This window comes from Bufo bufo, chromosome 1 (genome assembly GCF_905171765.1).
Source record: "Bufo bufo chromosome 1, aBufBuf1.1, whole genome shotgun sequence".
Lineage (NCBI taxonomy): Eukaryota > Metazoa > Chordata > Amphibia > Anura > Bufonidae > Bufo > Bufo bufo.
The window spans coordinates 666,044,302-666,068,255 of NC_053389.1; the positions used below are offsets into that span (position 1 = coordinate 666,044,302).

A 23,954-nucleotide genomic window follows, 5' to 3' on the forward strand; every position below is an offset into this window, starting at 1 on the left:
GGCCGGGCAGGAAAGCTTGTCCAGGCCAAACTCGGCCAGTTGCGGCCACAAATTAAGTTTGGCTGCCCAGTAGTCGATGTGGGGTGGTAGGGTGCACTCCAAGTATGCCACAGGTTCTGCTCTATGTCTAGCTGCTGCTGGTGGTAAGTAGTTTCTTCAGTAGGCAGGGGTGAAGAAAACTGCTCATCAGTGACTTTAGACTTAAGTTGCTGCTGATGGAGCTGGGGCCCCCCCACCCTCCCCCAGCAGCCATGGCAGTGGAATGTGAGGGCAGAGGGCCCCCCTGGTCAGACCTGCGTGAGGATGGGCGGCGGGGCACATAGGCAGCAGCCGACTGACTACATAGGATGTCTCGATAATAGTTCAGTTTGTCCTGCCTCTCAGCAGGTGTAAAAAAAGGCCCCCATTTTCGACCAGTAGCGAGGGTCTAACATGGTGGAGAACCAGTAGTCATCCCTTTGCCGAATGGTGACAATTCGGCTGTCACTACGCAAGCAAGTGAGCATGCTTCAGGCCATTTGCGCAAGTGACTCAGAGGGACTCCCTGCCTCTATCTCCACTGCATACAGCCACAGTGTGACTGGGTCCTATGCCTTGTCTTCCTCATCGCCCTGTAGCTCCTCTGACTGGTGCGGCTCCGCCTGCTCCTCCTCTCCTGTCACCTGTGTAGAAAAATCACCCATTTCTCTAAACATTGCTTGTGCTCGAATGTCCTCCTCCTCCTCCTCTAGTTGAGCCCCCACAGGGCTCATGTGGCTGTGAGATGTAGTCTCCATGTCTTCTGCCCCCTGGCCAGCCAGATTTAGCAGCATTTGTTCCAGGACATAAATCAGTGAAATAATGTTGTTCATCCTGTAGTCCTGGCGACTGACAAATAAAGTGGCCTTGTGACGGACTGAACCGTCACTGGGGCTGTTGGAGAAGCCTGAGGGCCAGCCTCCTTCCTACAGACTATGGACCCAGAACTATGGAGACCCCCTCAGACCTTTTGGGGTTACTAGGAACTATGAACCCTGATTTATGTGTGGAATTTATATGCCACATATTTCCTATTGCCAATTAAAAAGGCATGGTGTGGATTCAGCAACACAAAAAGGGTTAACTCTGCATTGAGATTCCCACTGATTGTGTTAGTGATGGGATTAACATAGCTGATTATAAGAGCAGCCGACTCCTAGATGAGTAGATCACCCTATGATACACTCAGGAGATAATCCCATCACATGTGTCTCCTCCCCCCCTATCCATTCATTATGGAGGGGGTGAAGATGTCTGTTTGCATGTTGTTCATGGTTGATTGCGTTATGTTGTTACACTTCTTGAACTGTATATATACACTGAGTTGATCTTCAATAAAGAGTTCCTGTTTTACCCTTCATCATGTTGAGGCTGGTGTTTGGGTAACTGATCGACACTGGGGATTGCTATACGCTAAAGATTTGCTATACTCCCCTGACCATAACTACTAGCTCTTGTAAGAGCTTGTTCCTGTTACTTGTTCCTGCATCGCTCTCTGAAGGAAGAGAGGTTCACCCACTGGAGCCTGGAGCCTTGTCGTAGGTCCAGGGTGGGTACGAGACGGCGAGACCTCAACCAAGCTTCGGCGGTTTGTGGTGTCTGGAGTGCTTACGGTGTCGAGTGGAGTGCTTGGAGTCCTCGGGAAGTGCTAGGAGCATCCATCGAAGGAGGTACCCGGTTGGGGTGCCAGGAGATCTGTTACAGTGGTGGCAGCAGTGGGATGGCGTCCTAGTGTGAGAAGAAGCAGCTCGCAGACACCATTCGTAGAACATATTGAGGGCAACGCTAGTATCTGTACAGAGCACCTGGCTACAGCAGGATGGAGTCGGCTAGTCTTCGGACAGCGTTCCACTATGATGAGGAGGATTACATGGACTGGAGGGATGCAGTCCGGAAAGGCATCTGGCATGAGGCCCTGGAAGATGTACAGCGTCGGCGGGGCGAGAGTCTCCCTAGTGAGGAGCAGCCATTGCAGATGCGAGTGGCCCTGCGAATGCCCCTTCTGTGAGAGCAGCCCCTGGATGAGTGGGTGACAGAACTCGAGAGCCTGGTATGGAAGGAGCTTTGGCTAGACGACGCCTACCAGGCACTCTGGTGGTATGTGATTCGGCACTCCCCCTGGATGGCTGAGCACGACAGACCCGAGGGGGAGGATTATGATGGCCCTGGCCTGTTTGAGTCCTTCGCCAAACCGGCGTTTGGAGATGCTGGAGAGTCCCGGTTCTGGGATATCTATGACTACAGGGAGGCTATGCATGATTGGGCTACAGCGAGAGAGGTGAGACAAGTTCTGGCATCTCTAGTGACAACGGAGTGGGAGCTGGAGCAGGATTACCGATACTTCCTCAGCTTAATTCGGCCCCAATATACACTGCCGGAGAGCTGGGTGGCAGTCCCAGACCTACAGCCCTACAGCTGGGAAGATCCGACTGAAGTATCCCCTGCTTCAGTGCCAGCTGCGGAAGTAGGGGACCTCATGGACTGGTCCTGGAGGGAACCCCATATGGCAGATGGAGATGGGACCGAGATCTCTTCACTGGCCCTACAGGGATGCTGGGCGGTCGGCCCAGATCCCCAACGGCAGCCGGAGTTTGAGGGACTAGGAACAGTCGGTCCTGCTCCCCAGCGGCAGTTTACCTTGAAGGGAGAGGAGACAGTCGATCTCTCTCCCCGGCCACAGGGGGACAGCACCCCTCACTCCGATGGTGCAGATGGGACCGCGGTCTCTGCACCAGACCTACAGGGATGCTGGACGGCCGGTGCAGATCCCCCACCAGCCCCGCAGAAATGCCAGGAGGAGGATTTAAGCAATCTCTCCTTTCCACAGCCGATCCGCAGCAAGGCCCTGGGGGTAGGATTGCCTGACCCCATCCCAGCGGAAGAGCTGGCATCTGGGCAGAGCGCAGTCGGCCTCTGCCGTCCCCTATCCTCTTGTCCAGAGGCTGACTCCCCACGGGCTACCCCAGCGGAGGAGCTGGCATCTGGGCGGAGCGCAGTTGGCCTCTGCCCTCCCCTATCCTCTTGTCCAGAGGATGACTCCCCACAGGCTACCCCAGTGGAAGAGCTGGCATCCGGGCAGAGCGCAGTTGGCCTCTTCCCTCCCCTATCCTCTTCTCCAGAGCCTGACTCCCCACAGGCTACCCCAGTGGAAGAGCTGGCATCTGGGCAGAGCGCAGATGGCCTCTGCCCTCCCCTATCCTCTTGTCCAGAGCGTGACTCCCCACTGGCTACCCCAGCGGAAGAGCTGGCATCTGGGCAGAGCGCAGTCGGCCTCTGCCCACCAAGTACCCACAGCTCCAAGCTAGAGAACAACAATGCAGCAAGGAGTAGCAGATGCCCACTCAACAGCTGGGGACATACAGAACAGAGCCAGGCCCCAGAGTTCAACAGGACCAGTGTTTGTTTATGGGTGGGCTACTCGACTAACTCAGGCACCGACCGACAGGAGGTCAGGTACCTGGTTAGTCTACTGTTGGGAGGGGAGAAATGTGACGGACTGAACCGTCACTGGGGCTGCTGGAGAAGCCTGAGGGCCAGCCTCCTTCCTACAGACTATGGCCCCAGAACTATGGAGACCCCCTCAGACCTTTTGGGGTTACAAGGAACTATGAACCCTGATTTATGTGTGGAATTTATATGCCACATATTTCCTATTGCCCATTAAAAAGGCATGGTGTGGATTCAGCAAAACAAAAAGGGTTAACTCTGCACTGAGATTCCCACTGATTGTGTTAGTGATGGGATTAACCCCTTACCGTCACACTAACGCCGAAAGGCGTCATCTCTGCGGCGCTCCCAGGTCACACTAATGCCGATTGGCGTCATCTCGCGTGAGCCGAGATTTCCTGTGAACGCGCGCACACAGGCACGCGCGCTCACAGGAACGGAAGGTAAGAGAGTGGATCTCCAGCCTGCCAGCGGCGATCGTTCGCTGGCAGGCTGGAGATGTGATTTTTTTAACCCCTAACAGGTATATTAGACGCTGTTTTGATAACAGCGTCTAATATACCTGCTACCTGGTCCTCTGGTGGTCCCCTTTGTTTGGATCGACCACCAGAGGACACAGGTAGCTCAGTAATATGTTGCACCAAGCACCACTACACTACACCCCCCCCTGTCACTTATTAACCCCTTATTCACCCTTGATCACCCCTGATCACCCCATATAGACTCCCTGATCACCCCCCTGTCATTGATTACCCCCCTGTCATTGATCACCCCCCTGTAAAGCTCCATTCAGATGTCCGCATGATTTTTTTGGATCCACTGATAGATGGATCGGATCCGCAAAACGCATACGGACGTCTGAATGGAGCCTTACAGGGGAGTGATCAATGACTGTGGTGATCACCCCATATAGACTCCCTGATCACCCCCCTGTCATTGATCACTCCCCTGTCATTGATCACCCCCCTGTAAAGCTCCATTCAGATGTCCGCATGATTTTTACGGATCCACTGATAGATGGATCGGATCCGCAAAACGCATACGGACGTCTGAATGGAGCCTTACAGGGGCGTGATCAATGACTGTGGTGATCACCCCATATAGATTCCCTGATCACCCCCCTGTCATTGATTACCCCCCTGTCATTGATCACCCCCCTGTAAAGCTCCATTCAGATGTCCGCATGATTTTTACGGATCCACTGATAGATGGATCGGATCCGCAAAACGCATACGGACGTCTGAATGGAGCCTTACAGGGGCGTGATCAATGACTGTGGTGATCACCCCATATAGACTCCCTGATCACCCCCCTGTCATTGATTACCCCCCTGTCATTGATCACCCCCCTGTAAAGCTCCATTCAGATGTCCGCATGATTTTTACGGATCCACTGATAGATGGATCGGATCCGCAAAACGCATACGGACGTCTGAATGGAGCCTTACAGGGGCGTGATCAATGACTGTGGTGATCACCCCATATAGACTCCCTGATCACCCCCCTGTCATTGATCACCCCCCTGTAAAGCTCCATTCAGATGTCCGCATGATTTTTACGGATCCACTGATAGATGGATCGGATCCGCAAAACGCATACGGACGTCTGAATGGAGCCTTACAGGGGCGTGATCAATGACTGTGGTGATCACCCCATATAGACTCCCTGATCATCCCCCTGTCATTGATTACCCCCCTGTCATTGATCACCCCCCTGTAAAGCTCGATTCAGACGTCCGCATGATTTTTACGGATCCACTGATAGATGGATCGGATCCGCAAAACACATACAGGCATCTCCCTGGAGCCTTCCAGGGGGGGTGATCACCCCATATAGACTCCCTGATCACCCCCCTGTCATTGATCACCCCCCCTGTCATTGATCACCCCCCCTGTCAGGCTGCATTCAGATGTCCGTATGATTTTTACGGATCCACGGATACATGTATCGGATCCGCAAAACACATACGGACATCTGAATGGAGCCTTATAGGGGGGTGATCAATGACAGGGGGGTGATCACCCCATATAGACTCCCTGATCACCCCCCTGTCATTGATCACCCCCCTGTCATTGATCACCCCCCTGTCATTGATCACCCCCCTGTCAGGCTCCATTCAGACATTTTTTTGGCCCAAGTTAGCGGAAATTATTATTTTTTTCTTACAAAGTCTCATATTCCACTAACTTGTGTCAAAAAATTAAATCTCACATGAACTCACCATACCCCTCACGGAAACCAAATGCGTAAAATTTTTTAGACATTTATATTCCAGACTTCTTCTCACGCTTTAGGGCCCCTAGAATGCCAGGGCAGTATAAATACCCCACAAAATGACACCCCAAAACACATTGCCCAACTTCTCCTGAGTACGGCGATACCAGATGTGTGACACTTTTTTGCAGCCTAGATGCGCAAAGGGGCCCACATTCCTTTTATGAGGGCATTTTTAGACATTTGGATCCCAGACTTCTTCTCACGCTTTAGGGCCCCTAAAATGCCAGGGCAGTATAAATACCCCACATGTGACCCCATTTCGGAAAGAAGACACCCCCAGGTATTCCGTGAGGGGCATATTGAGTCCATGAAAGATTGAAATTTTTGTCCCAAGTTAGCGGAAAGGGAGACTTTGTTAGAAAAAAAAATAAAAAATCAATTTCCGCTAACTTGTGCCAAAAAAAAAAAATTCTATGAACTCGCCATGCCCCTCATTGAATACCTTGGGGTGTCTTCTTTCCAAAATGGGGTCACATGTGGGGTATTTATACTGCCCTGGCATTTTAGGGGCCCTAAAGCGTGAGAAGAAGTCTGGGATCCAAATGTCTAAAAATGCCCTCATAAATGGAATGTGGGCCCCTTTGCGCATCTAGGCTGCAAAAAAGTGTCACACATCTGGTATCGCCGTACTCAGGAGAAGTTGGGCAATGTGTTTTGGGGTGTCATTTTACATATACCCATGCTGGGTGAGATAAATATCTTGGTCAAATGCCAACTTTGTATAAAATAATGGGAAAAGTTGTCTTTTGCCGAGATATTTCTCTCACCCAGCATGAGTATATGTAAAAAGACACCCCAAAACACATTGCCCAACTTCTCCTGAATACGGCGATACCACATGTGTGACACTTTTTTGCAGCCTAGGTGGGCAAAGGGGCCCACATTCCAAAGAGCATCTTTAGGATTTCACAGGTCATTTACCTACTTACCACACATTAGGGCCCCTGGAAAAGGCCAGGGCAGTATAACTACCCCACAAGTGACCCCATTTTGGAAAGAAGACACCCCAAGGTATTCCGTGAGGGGCATGGCGAGTTCATAGAATTTTATATTTTTTGTCACAAGTTAGCGGAAAATGATGATTTTTTTTTTTTTTTCTTACAAAGTCTCATATTCCACTAACTTGTGACAAAAAATAAAAACTTCCATGAACTCACTATGCCCATCACGAAATACCTTGGGGTGTCTTCTTTCCAAAATGGGGTCACTTGTGGGGTAGTTATACTGCCCTGGCATTTTAGGGGCCGAATGCGTGAGAAGTGGTTTGAAATCAAATTCTGTAAAAAATGGCCGGTGAAATCCGAAAGGTGCTCTTTGGAATGTGGGCCCCTTTGCGCACCTAGGCTGCAAAAAAGTGTCACACATGTGGTATCTCCGTACTCAGGAGAAGTTGGGGAATGTGTTTTGGGGTGTCATTTTACATATACCCATGCTGGGTGAGAGAAATATCTTGGCAAAAGACAACTTTTCCCATTTTTTTAATACAAAGTTGGCATTTGACCAAGATATTTATCTCACCCAGCATGGGTATATGTAAAATGACACCCCAAAACACATTCCCCAACTTCTCCTGAGTACGGCGATACCACATGTGTGGCACTTTTTTGCAGCCTAGGTGGGCAAAGGGGCCCACATTCCAAAGAGCACCTTTCGGATTTCACAGGTCATTTACCTACTTACCACACATTAGGGCCCCTGGAAAATGCCAGGGCAGTATAACTACCCCACAAGTGACCCCATTTTGGAAAGAAGACACCCCAAGGTATTCCGTGAGGGGCATGGCGAGTTCCTAGAATTTTATATTTTTTGTCACAAGTTAGCGGAAAATGATGATTTTTTATTTTTTTTTTTGCCTTACAAAGTCTCATATTCCACTAACTTGTGACAAAAAATAAAAACTTCCATGAACTCACTATGCCCATCACGAAATACCTGGGGGTGTCTTCTTTCCAAAATGGGGTCACTTGTGGGGTAGTTATACTGCCCTGGCATTCTAGGGGCCCAAATGTGTGGTAAGAAGTTTGAAATCAAAATGTGAAAAAAATGACCGGTGAAATCCGAAAGGTGCTCTTTGGAATATGGGCCCCTTTGCCCACCTAGGCTGCAAAAAAGTGTCACACATGTGGTATCTCCATACTCAGGAGAAGTTGGGGAATGTGTTTTGGGGTGTCATTTTACATATACCCATGCTGGGTGAGAGAAATATCTTGGCAAAAGACAACTTTTCCCATTTTTTTATACAAAGTTGGCATTTGACCAAGATATTTATCTCACCCAGCATGGGTATATGTAAAATGACACCCCAAAACACATTCTCCAACTTCTCCTGAGTACGGTGATACCACATGTGTGGCACTTTTTTGCAGCCTAGGTGGGCAAAGGGGCCCACATTCCAAAGAGCACCTTTCGGATTTCACCGGTCATTTTTTACACATTTTGATTTCAAACTACTTACCACACATTTGGGCCCCTAGAATGCCAGGGCAGTATAACTACCCCATTTTGGAAAGAAGACACCCCAAGGTATTCGCTGATGGGCATAGTGAGTTCATAGAAGTTTTTATTTTTTGTCACAAGTTAGTGGAATATGAGACTTTGTAAGAAAAAAATAAAAATAAAAATAAATCATCATTTTCCACTAACTTGTGACAAAAAATAAAAAGTTCTATGAACTCACTATGCCCATCAGCGAATACCTTAGGGTGTCTACTTTCCAAAATGGGGTCATTTGTGGGGTGTTTGTACTGTCTGGGCATTGTAGAACCTCAGGAAACATGACAGGTGCTAGGAAAGTCAGAGCTGCTTCAAAAAGCGGAAATTCACATTTTTGTACCATAGTTTGTAAACGCTATAACTTTTACCCAAACCATTTTGTTTTTACCCAAACATTTTTTTTTAATCAAAGACATGTAGAACAATAAATTTAGAGCAAAATTTATATATGGATGTCGTTTTTTTTGCAAAATTTTACAACTGAAAGTAAAAAATTTCATTATTTTGCTAAAAAATCGTTAAATTTCGATTAATAACAAAAAAAGTAAAAATGTCAGCAGCAATGAAATACCACCAAATGAAAGCTCTATTAGTGAGAAGAAAAGGAGGTAAAATTCATTTGGGTGGTTAGTTGCATGACCGAGCAATAAACCGCTAAAGTTGTGGAGTGCCGATTTGTAAAAAAGGGCCTGGTCTTTAGGGGGGTATAAACCTGTGGTCCTTAAGTGGTTAACATAGCTGATTATAAGAGCAGCCGACTCCTAGATGAGTAGATCACCCTATGATACACTCAGGAGATAATCCCATCACATGTGTCTCCTCCCTCCCTATTCATTCATTATGGAGGGGGTGAAGATGTCTGTTTGCATGTTGTTCATGGTTGATTGCGTTATGCTGTTAGACTTCCTGAACTGTAGTTGATCTTCAATAAAGAGTTCCTGTTTTACCCTTCATCATGTTGAGGCTGGTGTTTGGGTAACTGATCGACACTGGGGATTGCTATACGCTGAAGATTTGCTATACTCCCCTGGCTATAGCTACTAGCTCTTGTAAGAGCTTGTTCCTGTTAATTGTTCGTGCATCACTCTCTGAAGGAAAAGAGGTTCACCCACTGGAGCCTGGAGCCTTGTCGTAGGTCCAGGGTGGGTAGGAGATGGCGAGACCTCAACCAAGCTTCGGCAGTTCGTGGGGTCTGCAGTGCTTACGGTGTTGAGTGGAGTGCTTGGAGTCCTCTGGAAGCGCTAGGTGCATCCATCGACGGAGGTACCCAGTCGGGGTGCCAGGAGATCCGTTACAGGCCTCCTCAAAGGGCCCGAGCAAACGGCAAGTGTCACGAAAGAGCTGCCACTGGCTGACATCAAAGTTACACAGGGGAGTACCTCTGTTTTCCTGTATCATCAAGAAGTCATTTATAGCCTTTCTCTGTTCATATAAGCGGTCCAACATATGGAGGGTGGAAACGTCACATATCAGCCTATGTTGGGGGACACCGTTCTGCTGCTGCAGCTCAAGGAGAGTGTGCTTTGCGGAGTGGCTGAAGTGCATGCAACGTTTCCTTGCCATTTTTTAGGATGTCTTGCAGATGGGGTGAAGACTTCAGGAACCGCTTTATAACCAGATGTGCATGGCTCAGTGTCACGACCATGGTAATGGCCGTCACTCCTGAACCGCATGCAGTTGCCTGTGGTCTGGGGTTGTTGTCAATCACAGGTGAGGGCTGAAGTATGTTGCCTCACCTGTGGTTGCCACTGGCAACATTAGGTATGTGTCAGTAGAGCAGTTGGAGCTGGTTGCTAGGCTGCTCACTGTCATTGCATGCGGTTGCACCTGGCAACCTGTCTATTAGGTGTGCCTTGTGTTTGTTTGTTGTGCGCAAGGTTTTTGTATGGGTGCATGTCCCCTTTAAGTGGCTGTCTTCCCTTCCCTGTTGTGGGAAGGGTTAATTCCCTTTCTAGTGTGTGTGCACTGGGTGTGTCTGTGTGGGTGTGGCTACATGGGCTATTTAGCCTCAGTTGAGAGCAGATGTCTGAGGGGTACTTCAGCCATGGTTAGCTGGAGTCTTCCTCCTGGTTTATATCCCATCTGCCAGTGAGGGCCACCCTTGTGGTCATAAGTTATGTTATATGTGATGTTAAGTTGATGTTGTTGTTTTCCTTTCATGTTTAATGCAGCTATGGATCTGGGTTCCTGTGTGTGTATGTGTGTTTGCTGTCTCCATTTATTTATAGTGTGGACATCAGCTGTGAGCACGGGCTCCAGTCAGCAAGGCTGTGGCAGGTAGGTGTGAACTAGTGTAGTTCTCCTACCATATCCATAGGCTGTTCTTGTTCCTATCCCCTTGCAGCTTGGCCCCTTTAGACTCCTGTTTCTCTGCGTCCAGGAGGAACGGGCTGTCTACCCAGCTCCTAGCTCAGGGATCTGCGGAGGGTTAGTAGGGATCCGAGGTTCCGGAGCATGAGCCCTCCTACCATCAAGGTCGGCTCATGCAGCTAGGAGTCAGGGTCAGATTAGGGATGCGATAGGAGGTGACCTGCTCCCTAATTTTGTGGTCCTGGTCAAGTAGCGACCTACCATCTCCTGGCATCGCATGGCTGAGGGTTTCCCCCATCCTCAGCCGTGACACTCAGCCCTCCTTGACGCAGCACCGAACACCATGTTCTCCCTGTTTTCGATCACCATGGTTCCGATTTTGAGTTGTCGAGGAGAAAGCCAGGATTCGATTTCTTGATAAAGGACATGGGGCAGTTCCTCCCCTGTGTGACACCGTTCGCCCAGGCAAATTAGGTGAAGAACAGCATGACACCGCCGTGTCCCGCACATGTGGTATGCTGGAGGAGCACTGTGTATTGTCCCTGCAGTGGAGGCTGAGGACACAGTGGAGGATGAGGAGGCAGACATTGTTGCAGGACCAACAGCGTGAGAACATGGAGGCGGAAGCGGCATCACCTGGCCAAGTTGCTGGTGTGGCTGGGCAGGAACCACATTTACCCAGTGGGCCGTAAAGGACATATATTGTCCTTGACCGTAGTTACAGCTCCACACGTCGGCACTGCCGTGCACTTTGGCGGACACCGACAGGCTCAAGGACTGGCCCACCTTCTGTTCTACATATGTGTGCATGGCTGGTACTGCCTTATTTGCAAATAAATGATGGCTTGGGAATCTCCACCTCGGCTCGGCACAAGCCATCAGTTCTCTGAGTCCACCACTTGAAAGGGGAAGGACTGCAGCACCAGCAACTTGGCCAGAAGCACGTTCAGCTTCTGTGTCGTTGGATGGGTGCACACATACTGTTGTCTCTTGGCAATCGCTTCAGTGATTGATTGCTGATGGAATGACTGACGAGGAGTAGGAGGAGGAGCATCAGGACCAGCAGATGATGGGAAGGACAGACAGCTCCCTTCGGCTGAGGTGGTGGAGACTTGACTGCATGACATTGGGTGCATGCCACTGGGTGATGCAGCCGTTGCTGCGGCATCGGAGCCACGGTTCTCCCCTTTATGATAACGCTGCATGTGTTGACGCAGGGCCGTGTTGCCAACATTGGCACCCTGGTCACGCTTCACCTTCTGCCCACAAATTCGATAAATTCGATAAATGGCCATGTTCACCTCCTCTAAGCGGTTGGTATACCCTGGGCACGTTTGGCTCCCGACCTCCAACTGCTGCCACCCTGCTGACTCACAGCCACACTGCCACCCTGCTGGCTTAACCGCTTCCTCACGCACAAGCTCCCACCCTCTTCTCCTGATGATAATGATGATGAAGCCCCTTCTTCACCCGGCTCCCAAGTGCGTTCGGCTACATCATCATCATCATCCGCTACTGTCTGCACGTCACTGATGTCCCCCTCAGTGGTCTCGGGGCCAGGAGCCTGACCGCTCGCAAAACCTTCCTCCACGTGACTCTTACTATCACAACTTGCCCGCCTACTGGAGAAAGGACGGATGTCTCCTCCAGATCTTGCCTGGGCAGTAGCTGCTGACTGTCCTCTAGTAGCTCGTCCTCACTGAAAAGTGTCTGATGCCACTTGCGACGAAGTCGAAGACCGAGTCAACCATTCAAGCACTGCTGGGTTGCTGGTCAATACATGACCGCTAGATGACACTGGGAGCTTAGGCCTCTCTCTGTGACTTCTGCTGCCTGCGACAGAAACATTTTGGCCACTGCCCGTTCCCTTTGAAGGGCCTGTCACCTGTCTGTCTGACATACTGTATAATAAAATAATTAAATTAAAATAATACCCCCCCCAAAAAATAATTACAGTTCACCACAAAAGGTCAATTAAGACGTATTCTTTTTCCTATAACTATACCCCAAAAAAAGAAATATAACAATCACAATTCACCGCAGAACGGCTAATAGGACGTACGTATATTTCCTTTTTCTACACCACGTAAATGGCTGTAGTACAATGTAACTTCACTGCTGAATGCCAATTATGACATATTTTTTCCTATTTCTACACCCCCCAAAAAAATATAACAATCACAATTCACAGCAGAACGACTAATGGGATGTACGTACGTATATTTCCTTTTTCTACACCACGTAAATGGCTGTAGTACGATGTTACTTTACCGCTGAACGGCAATTAGGACATATATATTTTTTTTCTGAATAATAAACCCCCCCCCCAAAAAAAACTTTTTATCGCAATTCACTGCAGAACAGCAATTAAGACGTATTCTTTTTCCTATTTCTACACCCCCAAAAAAGAAATATAACAATCACAATTCACCGCAGAACGGCTCATGGGATGTATGTATATTTCCTTTTAATACACCACGTAAATGGCTGTGGTACAATGTAACTTCACCGCCGAATGGCACTTATGACATATGTTTTTCCCTTTTTTTTCCTATTAATACATCCACAAAAAAAAACAACAAAAAAAAGTTAAATCAACACAGAACTGCTAATGGGATGTAAGTATTGTTCCTATTAATACACCCCATAAATGGCTGTAGTACAATGTAACTTCACCGCCGAACGGCACTTATGACATATATTTTCCCCTTTTTTTCCCTATTAATACACCCCCCCAAAAAAAAACTATGTAAAATCAACGCAGAACGGCTAATGGGATGTACAGTAAGTATATTTTCTATTAATACACCCAGTAAATGGCTGTTGTACAATGTAACTTCACCGCCGAAAGGCACTTATGACATATATTTTTTTTATCTCTTTTTTTTCCTATTAATACACCCCCCAAAAAACTTAAAACAATGTAAAATCAACGCAGGGCAGCTAATTGGACGTACGTATCTATCCTATTAATACACCCCGTAAATGACTGTATCACACGGAAATTGCACCCCAATCACAAGCAAGGTTTCCTGGAATTAGTGATGTATCATATACAGCAAACAACCTAAAAGCAGCAGTATAACACCAATTTGATCCCCAATTAGTGCAGTAAGGTGTAATAGAACTGCTCCTATTACCCAGGCTGTGCACTCTCCTATTGCACCTGTTCTCCCTTTATAGTGTAGATGATACCTCCCTATCCTTTCCCTACACCTTGACTAATCTTTCCCTGAACTTCTCAATCGTTTTGTCAGCACAATGAAGTCTTTCCTTGCACTGTCCCTAGCGCCTGCTGACATCTCTCCGTGCACTAAGCACACTGGAAAATGACAGAATCCAAAATGGCTGAGGGTGTTTATAGGGCTGTGACATCCCAGGGGCTGGCTGGCTGCTGATTGGCTGCATGCATTGCATTGTGGGTGATCCCTCGTTCCCAGAGTTCTTTGCTCCATGTTCTAACACGTGCAGAAGCCATTTTAAAAATGTGATTCGTTACCACGAAGTGGGAGGAAATTCGGATTTGGTGCGAATCGAATTTTTCCTGAAAATCGGATGGAATCCCACTTCGTCAACTTCGATTAGCTCATCTCTATTCCTAACTATACAGTATATGTATTTTCATCTTAATTGTTGTATATTGTATATACATGATCCTGTACTTTGCATGATAAGCTTGTGAAAATTCTGTTTGTCTTGACTTCCATTTTGCACTTCATATTCTGCTATGCTCTATCTTTATAAATGTGATAAAGCTGGGCTTGGGGTGAACTGTGCAAATCTGCAGACAGGTAGTCACCGTGACTCATTTACCCAAGTGCCAACATACACCTGGAGGTGAACTGCTGGCAAGCATCTGGCTGTCATGACCAATGGTACACCTGTTATCCTCTGACCTAACAATTGTCTCTTTGCCATGTATCACTTCACACTGGTACCAATTTTTACACAAAAATATGCCGGTAACTAACGAACTTATACATTTTAATGCAAACTTTTGATTTGTTTGCTTTCAGGTACAAAAATGTCTCCGTATGATCAGCTTGTTCTGGCCTTAGCCTGGGACAGAGTAGATATCGCCAAAAATTTTATTTTCACACAAGGACAACAATGGTTGGTAGGTGAACATTTTTATGTGACTGTATATAATTTAAAGTTGACCTTTTTTTTAACCTGCATAGCTTTGAACACATACAAAACATATTGTAAGGGATCGTCTCTTTTCAGGGGGTCACACTCACAGATATCTTCGCAGACACGATTATAATGTCCAAACTCTTGCTTTATTTCAGACACTTTAGCAAAGCACAGGTTAAGAAGTCGCAGCTTCAACTTATCACGTGTGACATCCACACAAAATAACAAACCCTTGCTCGGCTAGGCTCTAACTAAACACATAAGTGTATCCCTGACTAACCTAGAGAGCCCTGTTCACACATGGAACACAAATGCGGCTTTCCTCAGCCAATCAGTCCAGCAACCTCCAGGCTGTGACACTTCAATACCTTTTGGTGGATTGTGGCCCAGTAGTCCTCTCGACTCTGGCCTCGTGATCCTTGTTTCACAGGCGTCACCGCTCAGGCTATCGTTTAGCCTCGTGGCCCCTCAGCCCACCCAGCTGAGACCACTCACACAGAGCCTCACCAGGACTCTGCTTCACCAAACACTCCAGAGTGAGACACACTCAAGATCCAGTAGCAGGATTAAATAGGATCCCTGGACATGAGCATGCCCTAAGTTCCGGACTGGAGCATGGGGAAACACCTCAATGTTCACATTGCCACAATATTTAAAAATAAAATAGCAAAAAAATAGAGAACATGGATGATACATCTGCAACAGTCTACTGGTGACATGGGCCAAGGGTATTCCATACCCTTTAAGAGGTTTTTACGATATATGTCCCTCTCTTAGAGCAAGTTGTCGTGACGCCAGTTGCATTTCAGCAAGGAGGACATGCAGTTCCCTTTAAGTATAGTGGTGTTGGTACCCAGGTGTAGGAATGCCAGAGTGGTGTAAGGGTTGCTTAGTGTCCCTTAGGTGCGGCTGTGCATGTGTCACGGTGCTCCTAACTGGATATCCTGGAACCCCAGGCGTTGTAGTCCAAAGCACTGCAAATGGTGGTTGAATGCTGGGAGTGATAAAATAAATGGAGTCCAGACTTGAGGTAACGTTGAACAGTAACTTTACTTGAATAAACTTGCATCAAAGATAATCTTCCGGCTTTATCGGTTCTCAGCAGACTTTGGCTTAACTTTTAGCATGCGAACAATCTCAGCTCTGCTACATCTGAACTCTCTCAGCCCTGCTATGCTGGCTGGATTAAATAGGAAACTTTTCCTTTTCTGCTGCAACTTAGCTTTCCGTATACTGACTCTCACTGTAATCCTAGAAAAACTTCTTCCTGGCTTCAAGCTTACTTAGCTCGGCTTTAGGCAACGCAAGCCCAGGAGGGGATATGCAACCATTAGAACTCACAGGCAAGGCCTGTCCAGACAGGACTAGACCTGCTTCCTCTCCCCTTGGAAGGGAAGATTAGACTTCCTCACACAACCTCTTCCCTAGGAGTGGAAGGTTAGACTGACTTTCACCAACTAACTCCTCCTCTTTAGAGAGGGCTGGAATGGAACTAGAAGGTTCCTCTCCACGGAAGCTAACTCTGCCAATGCTTACCGCCATCTGCTGGTGAACCAGGTAATTACATCTTAACACAACTGTTGCATAGAAATAAATACACATTTTGCAGGACATAGAAATAAATACACATGATGACACAGGATACACCATTAAGCATAGCGGAGGGGTAAAAAGAGTGGTAATGCCCACTTGCAGGGCGTTACACATCCACAAACTATGCCTTGATCTATTGCTTCTAATCGTAATTTATATTGCTTATATATAGCATCATTTATAAACTGCATATGAGGCCTTGGTATACTTTTTGATCAAAATGCATAAGCCCGCTCACCATGTCTTATTAGTAGGTTCCTCTCTAATCTAATTTGGTGTATCGCCCGGTTCGCTGAATTTTCCGAAAAGATTTGATTCGATCCAAATTTATTCGTGGCTACTTACGTTAAAAACAGCTATTTCCTGGCTGCAGAGAGACTGTATAGTAGTGTAGAACACTGTGCCTTGCAGTAACACGCATAGGGAGTCTTCTGTGGTAGTGAAACAATACTGTAAGTTAGTATGAAACGCACATGACAGGTGTCGCTCTTAGACTCACTGCAAACTTCACTTATTTAGGCAGTTACGGGGCCAAAACTGACCAAATAACTCAAGTGTGAACTTACAGGTCGATGTTAGCGCCAGGTATAATGAACCATGCAGAGGCCCAAGATCCTACTGTAGCGTGAAAGAGCGCACTCCTTTTACACCGTCGTCAGCTGATTCCACATAGATGTCTACAGAACCTGTTCTATTAAACGCTTATACAAGTAGAGCCCCCCGACAGAGTGGAGAGGGTGTCAGCAGTAAGTTTGTGTTGACGTCACTGATTATTTTGCCCTTCCTCTGATCCGTCAGAACAATATCCCCCCAAAAACGGATCCTGTCTGTTGAGCATCCGCCTTCACTCGGTCAGCATTTGTTCAGTAATCCATCAGTATTGCTAAAGTAAAAAAAAAACAGAGGATCAGTGGATCCAAAACAGAGATGACACGTGAATGGCATATTTGCATGTCTTCTGTGTTTTGTACCCACTTCTGCTTTTGGCTACCAAATCATAAGCCAATTTTGATGGGACCATACAGGTCTTACAGCTGCTACACAGACAGGATCCTTTGTGCGTCTCATTTTTCCTTCCTTCTGACAGATCAGAAGAAGGGTCAAATAAATGATGATGTCAACCAGGCCAAAAAGGCAAAATAGTAGCCCAGTCATGGAGTGGGGAGGGTGGGAGAAAACCTTGAGAAGTCCACAGAGTGGCCCAATGACATAGTGTTGAGGTAGCAGCAGCATGAGGAGACCACAGAGTGGCCCAGTGACACAGTGGGGAGGTGGCAGCAGCAGCATGAGGAGATCACAGAGTGGTCCATTTACATAGTGTTGAGTTAGCAACAGCATGAGGAGGCCACAGAGTGGCAAGGTGACATAGTGTGGAGGTGGCAGCATCAGCAGCATGAGGAGGACACAGAGTGGCCCAGTGACATAGTGTGGAGGTGGCAGCATCAGCAGCATGAGGAGACGATAGAGTGGCAAGGTGACATAGTGTGGAGGTGGCAGCAGCAGCATAAGGAGGCCACAGACTAGCCCAGTGACATAGAGTGGCACAAAGACAGTGTGGAGATGGCAGCAGCATGAGGAGACCACAGAGTGGCAAGGTGACATAGTGTGGAGGTGGCAGCAGCAGCATGAGGAGGCCACAGACTGGCAAGGTGACATAGTGTTGAGTTAGCAGCAGCATGAGGAGGCCACAGACTGGCAGGGTGACATAGTGTAGAGGTGGCAGCAGAGCAGCATGAGGAGGCCACAGACTAGCCCAGTGACATAGTGTTGATTTAGCAGCAGCATGAGGAGACCACAGAGTGGCAAGGTGACATAGTGTGGAGGTGGCAGCAGCCGCAGCATGAGGAGGCCACAGACTTCCAAGGTGACATAGTGTAGAGGTGGCAGCAGCAGCAGCATGAGGAGACCACAGAATGGAAAGGTGACATAGTGTTGAGTTAGCAGCAGCAAGAGGAGGCCACAGAGTGGCAAGGTGACATAGTGTGGATATGGCAGCAGCAGCATGAGGAGGCCACAGACTGGCAAGGTGACATAGTGTGGAGGTGGCAGCAGCAGCATGAGGAGACCACAGAGTGGCACAAAGACAGTGTGGAGATGGCAGCAGCATGAGGAGACCACAGAGTGGCCCAGTGACATGGTGGGCAGGTGGCAGCAGCAGCATGAGGAGCCCACAGAGTGGCTCATTTACATACTGTTGAGGTGGCAGCAGCATGAGGAAGCCACAGAGTGGCCCAGTGACATAGTGTTTAGTTAGCAGCAGCATAAGATGGCCACAGACTGGCAAGGTAACATAGTGTGGAGGTGGAAGCAGCAGCAGCATGAGGAGACCACAGAGTGGCACAATGACAGAGTGTAGAGGTAGCAGCAGCATTAGACTGCCACAGACTGGCAAGGTAACATAGTGTGGAGGTGGCAGCAGCATGAGGAGACCACATAGTGGCACAATGACAGAGTGTGGAGGTGGCAGCAGCAGCATGAGGAGGCCACAGACTGGCAAAGTGACATAGTATGGAGGTGGAAGCAGCAGCATGAGGAGACCACAGAGTGGCAAGGTGACATAGTGTGGAGGTGGCAGCAGCCGCAGCATGAGGAGGCCACAGACTTCCAAGGTGACATAGTGTAGAGGTGGCAGCAGCAGCAGCATGAGGAGACCACAGAATGGAAAGGTGACATAGTGTTGAGTTAGCAGCAGCAAGAGGAGGCCACAGAGTGGCAAGGTGACATAGTGTGGAGGTGGCAGCAGCAGCATGAGGAGACCACAGAGTGGCACAAAGACAGTGTGGAGATGGCAGCAGCATGAGGAGACCACAGAGTGGCCCAGTGACATAGTGGGCAGGTGGCAGCAGCAGCAGCATGAGGAGCCCACAGAGTGGCTCATTTACATACTGTTGAGGTGGCAGCAGCATGAGGAAGCCACAGAGTGGCCCAGTGACATAGTGTTTAGTTAGCAGCAGCATAAGATGGCCACAGACTGGCAAGGTAACATAGTGTGGAGGTGGAAGCAGCAGCAGCATGAGGAGACCACAGAGTGGCACAATGACAGAGTGTAGAGGTAGCAGCAGCATTAGACTGCCACAGACTGGCAAGGTAACATAGTGTGGAGGTGGCAGCAGCATGAGGAGACCACAGAGTGGCACAATGACAGAGTGTGGAGGTGGCAGCAGCAGCATGAGGAGGCCACAGACTGGCAAAGTGACATAGTATGGAGGTGGAAGCAGCAGCATGAGGAGACCTGAGTGGTGAGGTGGCAGCAGCATCAGGAGACCACAAAGTCACCCGGTGACAGAGTGGAGAGGTGGGTGGCAATAACAGTACCCGCTGACGATGGTGGAAGGAGCACTTGGCATCAGATGTGTGGCATCAGGCGGGTGGGAGCATCAGAATAGTAGCTGAGGCAGGTAGCTAGAAGAAACCATTCTCTTTTGTAAAGGTTTGGTTGAGGCAGTATGGATGATCTAATCTGATGCATCAGACATTGATGGGTGGAAATCCTGGCTGATCCACGCCGGATTCATCTTGACAAAGGTCAGTCTCTCCACATTTTGGGTGGACAGGCGAGTTCTCCTTGGGGTAACTATGGCCCCCGCTGCACTAAACACCCGCTCTGATGTCACACTACAGCTTTTCCAGGGCAAACTCTGCCAGTTGCGGCCACAAATGCAGTTTGGCTGCCCAGTAGTCCAGCGGATCTTTAATGTGGGGTGGCAGGGTGCTGTCCAAGTATGCCACCACCTGCTGGTTCACGTTCTGCTCCAGGTCTAGCTGCTGCTGCTGGTGAGTTTTATCACTAGGCGGGTTCAGAAAGCTGCTTATCATCGACTCTAGACTCAATCTGCTGCTGATGGAGCTGGTACTGCTCCTACCCCCCATCCTGCCACAGCAGCCATAGCAGTGGAACGAGAGCGCAGAATGTCCCTCCCGGTCAGACCTGGGAGAGGATGGACGATGGCGCAGATAGGCAGGGGCCAACTGACTACATAGGATGTTTCTATAGTAGTTCAGCTTGTCCTCCCTCTCAGCGGGTGTAAAAAAGGCCCCCATTTTGGACCAGTAGTGAGGGTCCAACAAAGTGGAGAGCCATAAGTCATCCCTCTGCCTGGATGGTGACAATTCGACTGTCACTACCCAAGCAAGTGAGCATACAGTGGCAGGCCATTTGCGCAAGTGACTCAGATGGACTCCCTGCCTCCATCTCCACTGCATAGTGCAACGGTGTGTCTGGGTCCTCTGCCTCGTCTTCCTCATCGCCCTGTAGCCCCTATGGCTGCTCCTGCTACTCCTCTCCTGTCACTTGTGCAGAAAAACCACCCATTTCGCTACACATTGCTTGTGCTCCAATGTCCTCCTCCCCCTCCTCCATTTCAGCCCCCACAGGGCTCATGTGGCCGTGAGAAGTAGGTGCCATGTCTCCAGTTCCCTGACCAGTCAGAATTACCAGCATCTGTTCCAGGATATGAAGCAGTGGAATGACGTTGTTCATCCCGTAGTCCTGGTGACTGACAAATAACGTGGCATCCTCAAAGGGCCTAAACAAACGGCAGGAGTCATGCCTGAGCTGCCACTGGCTGACATCGAAGTTACACAGGGGAGTACTCCTGTCTGCTTGGATCATCAAGAAATCGTTTATGGCCTTTCTCTGTTCGTATAGTCGGTCCAACATATGGAGGGTGGAATTCCAACGGGTAGAAATGTCGCATATCAGCCTATGTTGGGGGACGCAGCTCAAGGATGGTGTGCTTGGCGGTGTACGAGTGCCTGAAGTGCAATGCAAAGTTTCCTGGCCATTTTTAGGATGTCTTGCAGATGGGTGGAAGACATGACAACCAGAATGAACACGTGCTCCATGCAGGGCGCATGGCTCAGCCCTCCTTGATGCAGCGCCAACACCATGTTCTTCCCATTGTCGGTCACCATGGTTCCAATTTTGAGTTGTCGCAGAGAAAGCCAGGATTCGATTTCTTGATGAAGGACGCGGAGCAGTCTCTCCCCTGTGTGACTCCGTTCGTCCAGGCAAATGAGGTGTAGAACAGCGTGACACTGCTGTGCCCTGCACATGTGGTATGCTGTAGAAGCACTGTGAATTGTCCCTGCAGTTGAGGATGAGGACACGGTGGAGGATGAGGAGGCAGTGGCAGACATTGACCAACGGCGTGAAAACATGGAGGCGGAAGCGGCGTCACCTGGCCAAGTTGCTGGTTAGGAACCACATTTACCCAGTGGGTCGTAAAGGACATATTTTCCCCGTCGCCTCCACAACGGCACTCCAGGAAGGTGTCCTCGCCTCCCCAGGACAGGAAACAACGTAGAAGCTCAATCTTAAAAGGCCCCCTCCCCTACCTGCTTCAGTTTGTTGTTTCCTGTCCTCAGGATCGCGTGGAAGCAGCTCCTGCTATGTCAGGGCTTCATGGATCGCACGGCCTAAACAATGTTGCCCCATCCGGGAGGGCCGTGCAGAGGTCGGGGGTCCAGATCATTCCCTGTCCCCGTTCCTTCGGCATAAGTCCTTCCATGAAGGCAGCCCCGGGCTCCCGTTCCCCTGCTGACTCATCGCAGGAACGAGGGATCGCGTGCATGCGCACAGGATGGAAGTTCCGGTGCCAGGCCTCGGCGTCACTTCCGGTGGCGGGTGACGTCAGAGAACTGGCGGATATGAGGCCGGGAGCATGGAGTACGGCATTCCAGCATCACTGAGTGCCTAGCATGTCGGCTCCCCTGGAAGCTCCTGAGTCCCGCAAGCCTTTGGATCCTGCTGCCCAGAGAAAGGTAAGCCTCCTTCCTGTCTGACTACTGACCCTGCTGAGGGGGGGGGGGGGTGAGGAGCACATAATAATATCCCTCACTGGTGCGGTGCTGGTGTTTTAAAAGAGTCTCCCTAAGTTAGAGCCCTAAAAAGTTCTTAATTATTACCTTACAGGGAGGGACACCAGCACCAAAAGATCCGCTGAGGATTCATTAAATCTGAAGAAATGTGCAATATGTAAAAAATCCCTACCCTCCAAATCAAAGAAAACGCTATGTCCAAGATGCACGGACAAAATAGTTTCTGAGGAGTCACCCTCTTTCCTTGAATCTATCAGAGGCATGATTAAGGAAGAGGTTAAATCAGCGATTGACACAAGGCTACCTTCGTGTTCTCCTCAGCCCTCTACCTCACAAAGTTCACAGATGTCGGACCTTCAGTTGGAGCCTGACTCTGAAGAGGGAGAGATATTATCACTCAGATTCTGAATCCTCCGATGATGAATCAGGGAAGCCTCTTTGTAGCCCAGAGGATACGGAAAAGTAATTAAAGACCATCAGAGCTACAATGAAAATAGAGGAAGTTAAAGAGCCTCAGTCCATCCAGGACAGAATGTTCCAGGGGCTGGGAGAGAAGAAAAGGATGGTCTTTTCTGTACATAATAACATTAAAATGTTAATTAATAAAGAATGGAAGATCCGGAGAAAAATAATGTAATTCCCACTTCCTTTAAGAGGAAATATCCGTTCGCCGAGGAGGACTCAGTACTGTGGGATAAAACTCCTAAGATTGATGCGCCTGTCACCCGCATATCCAAGAAAACTTCTCTCCCTTTTGAAGACATGGGCCTTTTAAAAGATTCCATGGATAAGAAATGCAAAGGTCTTTTAATACGTGCATGGGAAGCACAGTCATGCTAAGACCCAGTATAGCTGCCACCTGTACCTCAAGATCCCTGTCAGTCTGGTTAACACAGCTTGAAGAACACTTGGCGGCAGGGACTCCAAGGGAAGAGATCCTGGCCTCAATACCCATCTTAAAGCAGGCTTGTAACTTCTTGTTGGATGCATCCGCAGACCTGGTGAAACTCTCTGCCAGATCCTCAGCCCTCTCTAATTCCACAAGAAGAGCTATATGGCTCAGATCTTGGTCCGGTGATGCCAGTTAAAAATGTCGGCTATGCTCTATTCCATTTGAGGGGGATAGGCTGTTCGGGTCAGTCCTTGAAGACATCTTGGCTAAAGCATCAGACAAGAAAAAAAGATTCCCTTCGGAGTCAAAATTCTATCAGCAGCGCCAATCCTTTCGAAATCAAAGGAAGACTAAACCAGACCAGAAAAGGAAAGACAGTACTGGAAGATGGCAATCCTCCAGAGGAAGAGGGAAGGGGTTTCTATTCAACCCTGAATCCACTTCAAAACCTGTCCAATGACGCCAGGCTTCAAGTAGGTGGCAGGTTAAAAATGTTCTCTACGGCCTGGGAAGAAATTTTATCCTCCCCATGGGTTATAAATACCATATGCATGGGGTACAAACTAGAATTAGACACGCCTCCACCTGATTTTTTCACTGTCAACAGGCCATTAAAAGGATCAGAAAAACAGCAAGCCTTAGAGAAATATTATCTCTCCTAAAAAAAGGCGTTATTATTCCAGTCCCGAGACACCAGGAAAGGCGAGGGTTTTATTCTCCCATATTCCTTATTCAAAAGCCAAACAAGTCCTTCAGACTAATAATCAATTTAAGGAAACTAAACAAATGCATGATCTACAAAAGATTCAAAATGGAATCAATCAGATCCACAGTGAATCTCCTATCTCGCAACTGTTACATGGTAACTATAGACCTCTCGGACACATATTACCACGTTCCCATACACAGAGCATACCAAAAGTACCTCAGGATTGCAATACTCCTAGGAAGTCAGGAGTACCACTTTC

The 23,954-nt window shown here is 48.6% G+C and overlaps 1 protein-coding gene across 1 annotated transcript in view; it reads left to right on the forward strand.

Annotated features, from left to right (window-relative positions):
• Positions 1–23,954, forward strand: part of LOC120986476 (transient receptor potential cation channel subfamily M member 7-like) — a 147,944-nt gene that overhangs the window by 18,322 nt on the left and 105,668 nt on the right. Inside the window, exon 7 of the mRNA XM_040415080.1 lies at positions 14,561–14,661. Coding sequence (XP_040271014.1) covers positions 14,561–14,661 — 101 coding nt within the window. The remainder of the gene's footprint in view (positions 1–14,560; positions 14,662–23,954) is intronic.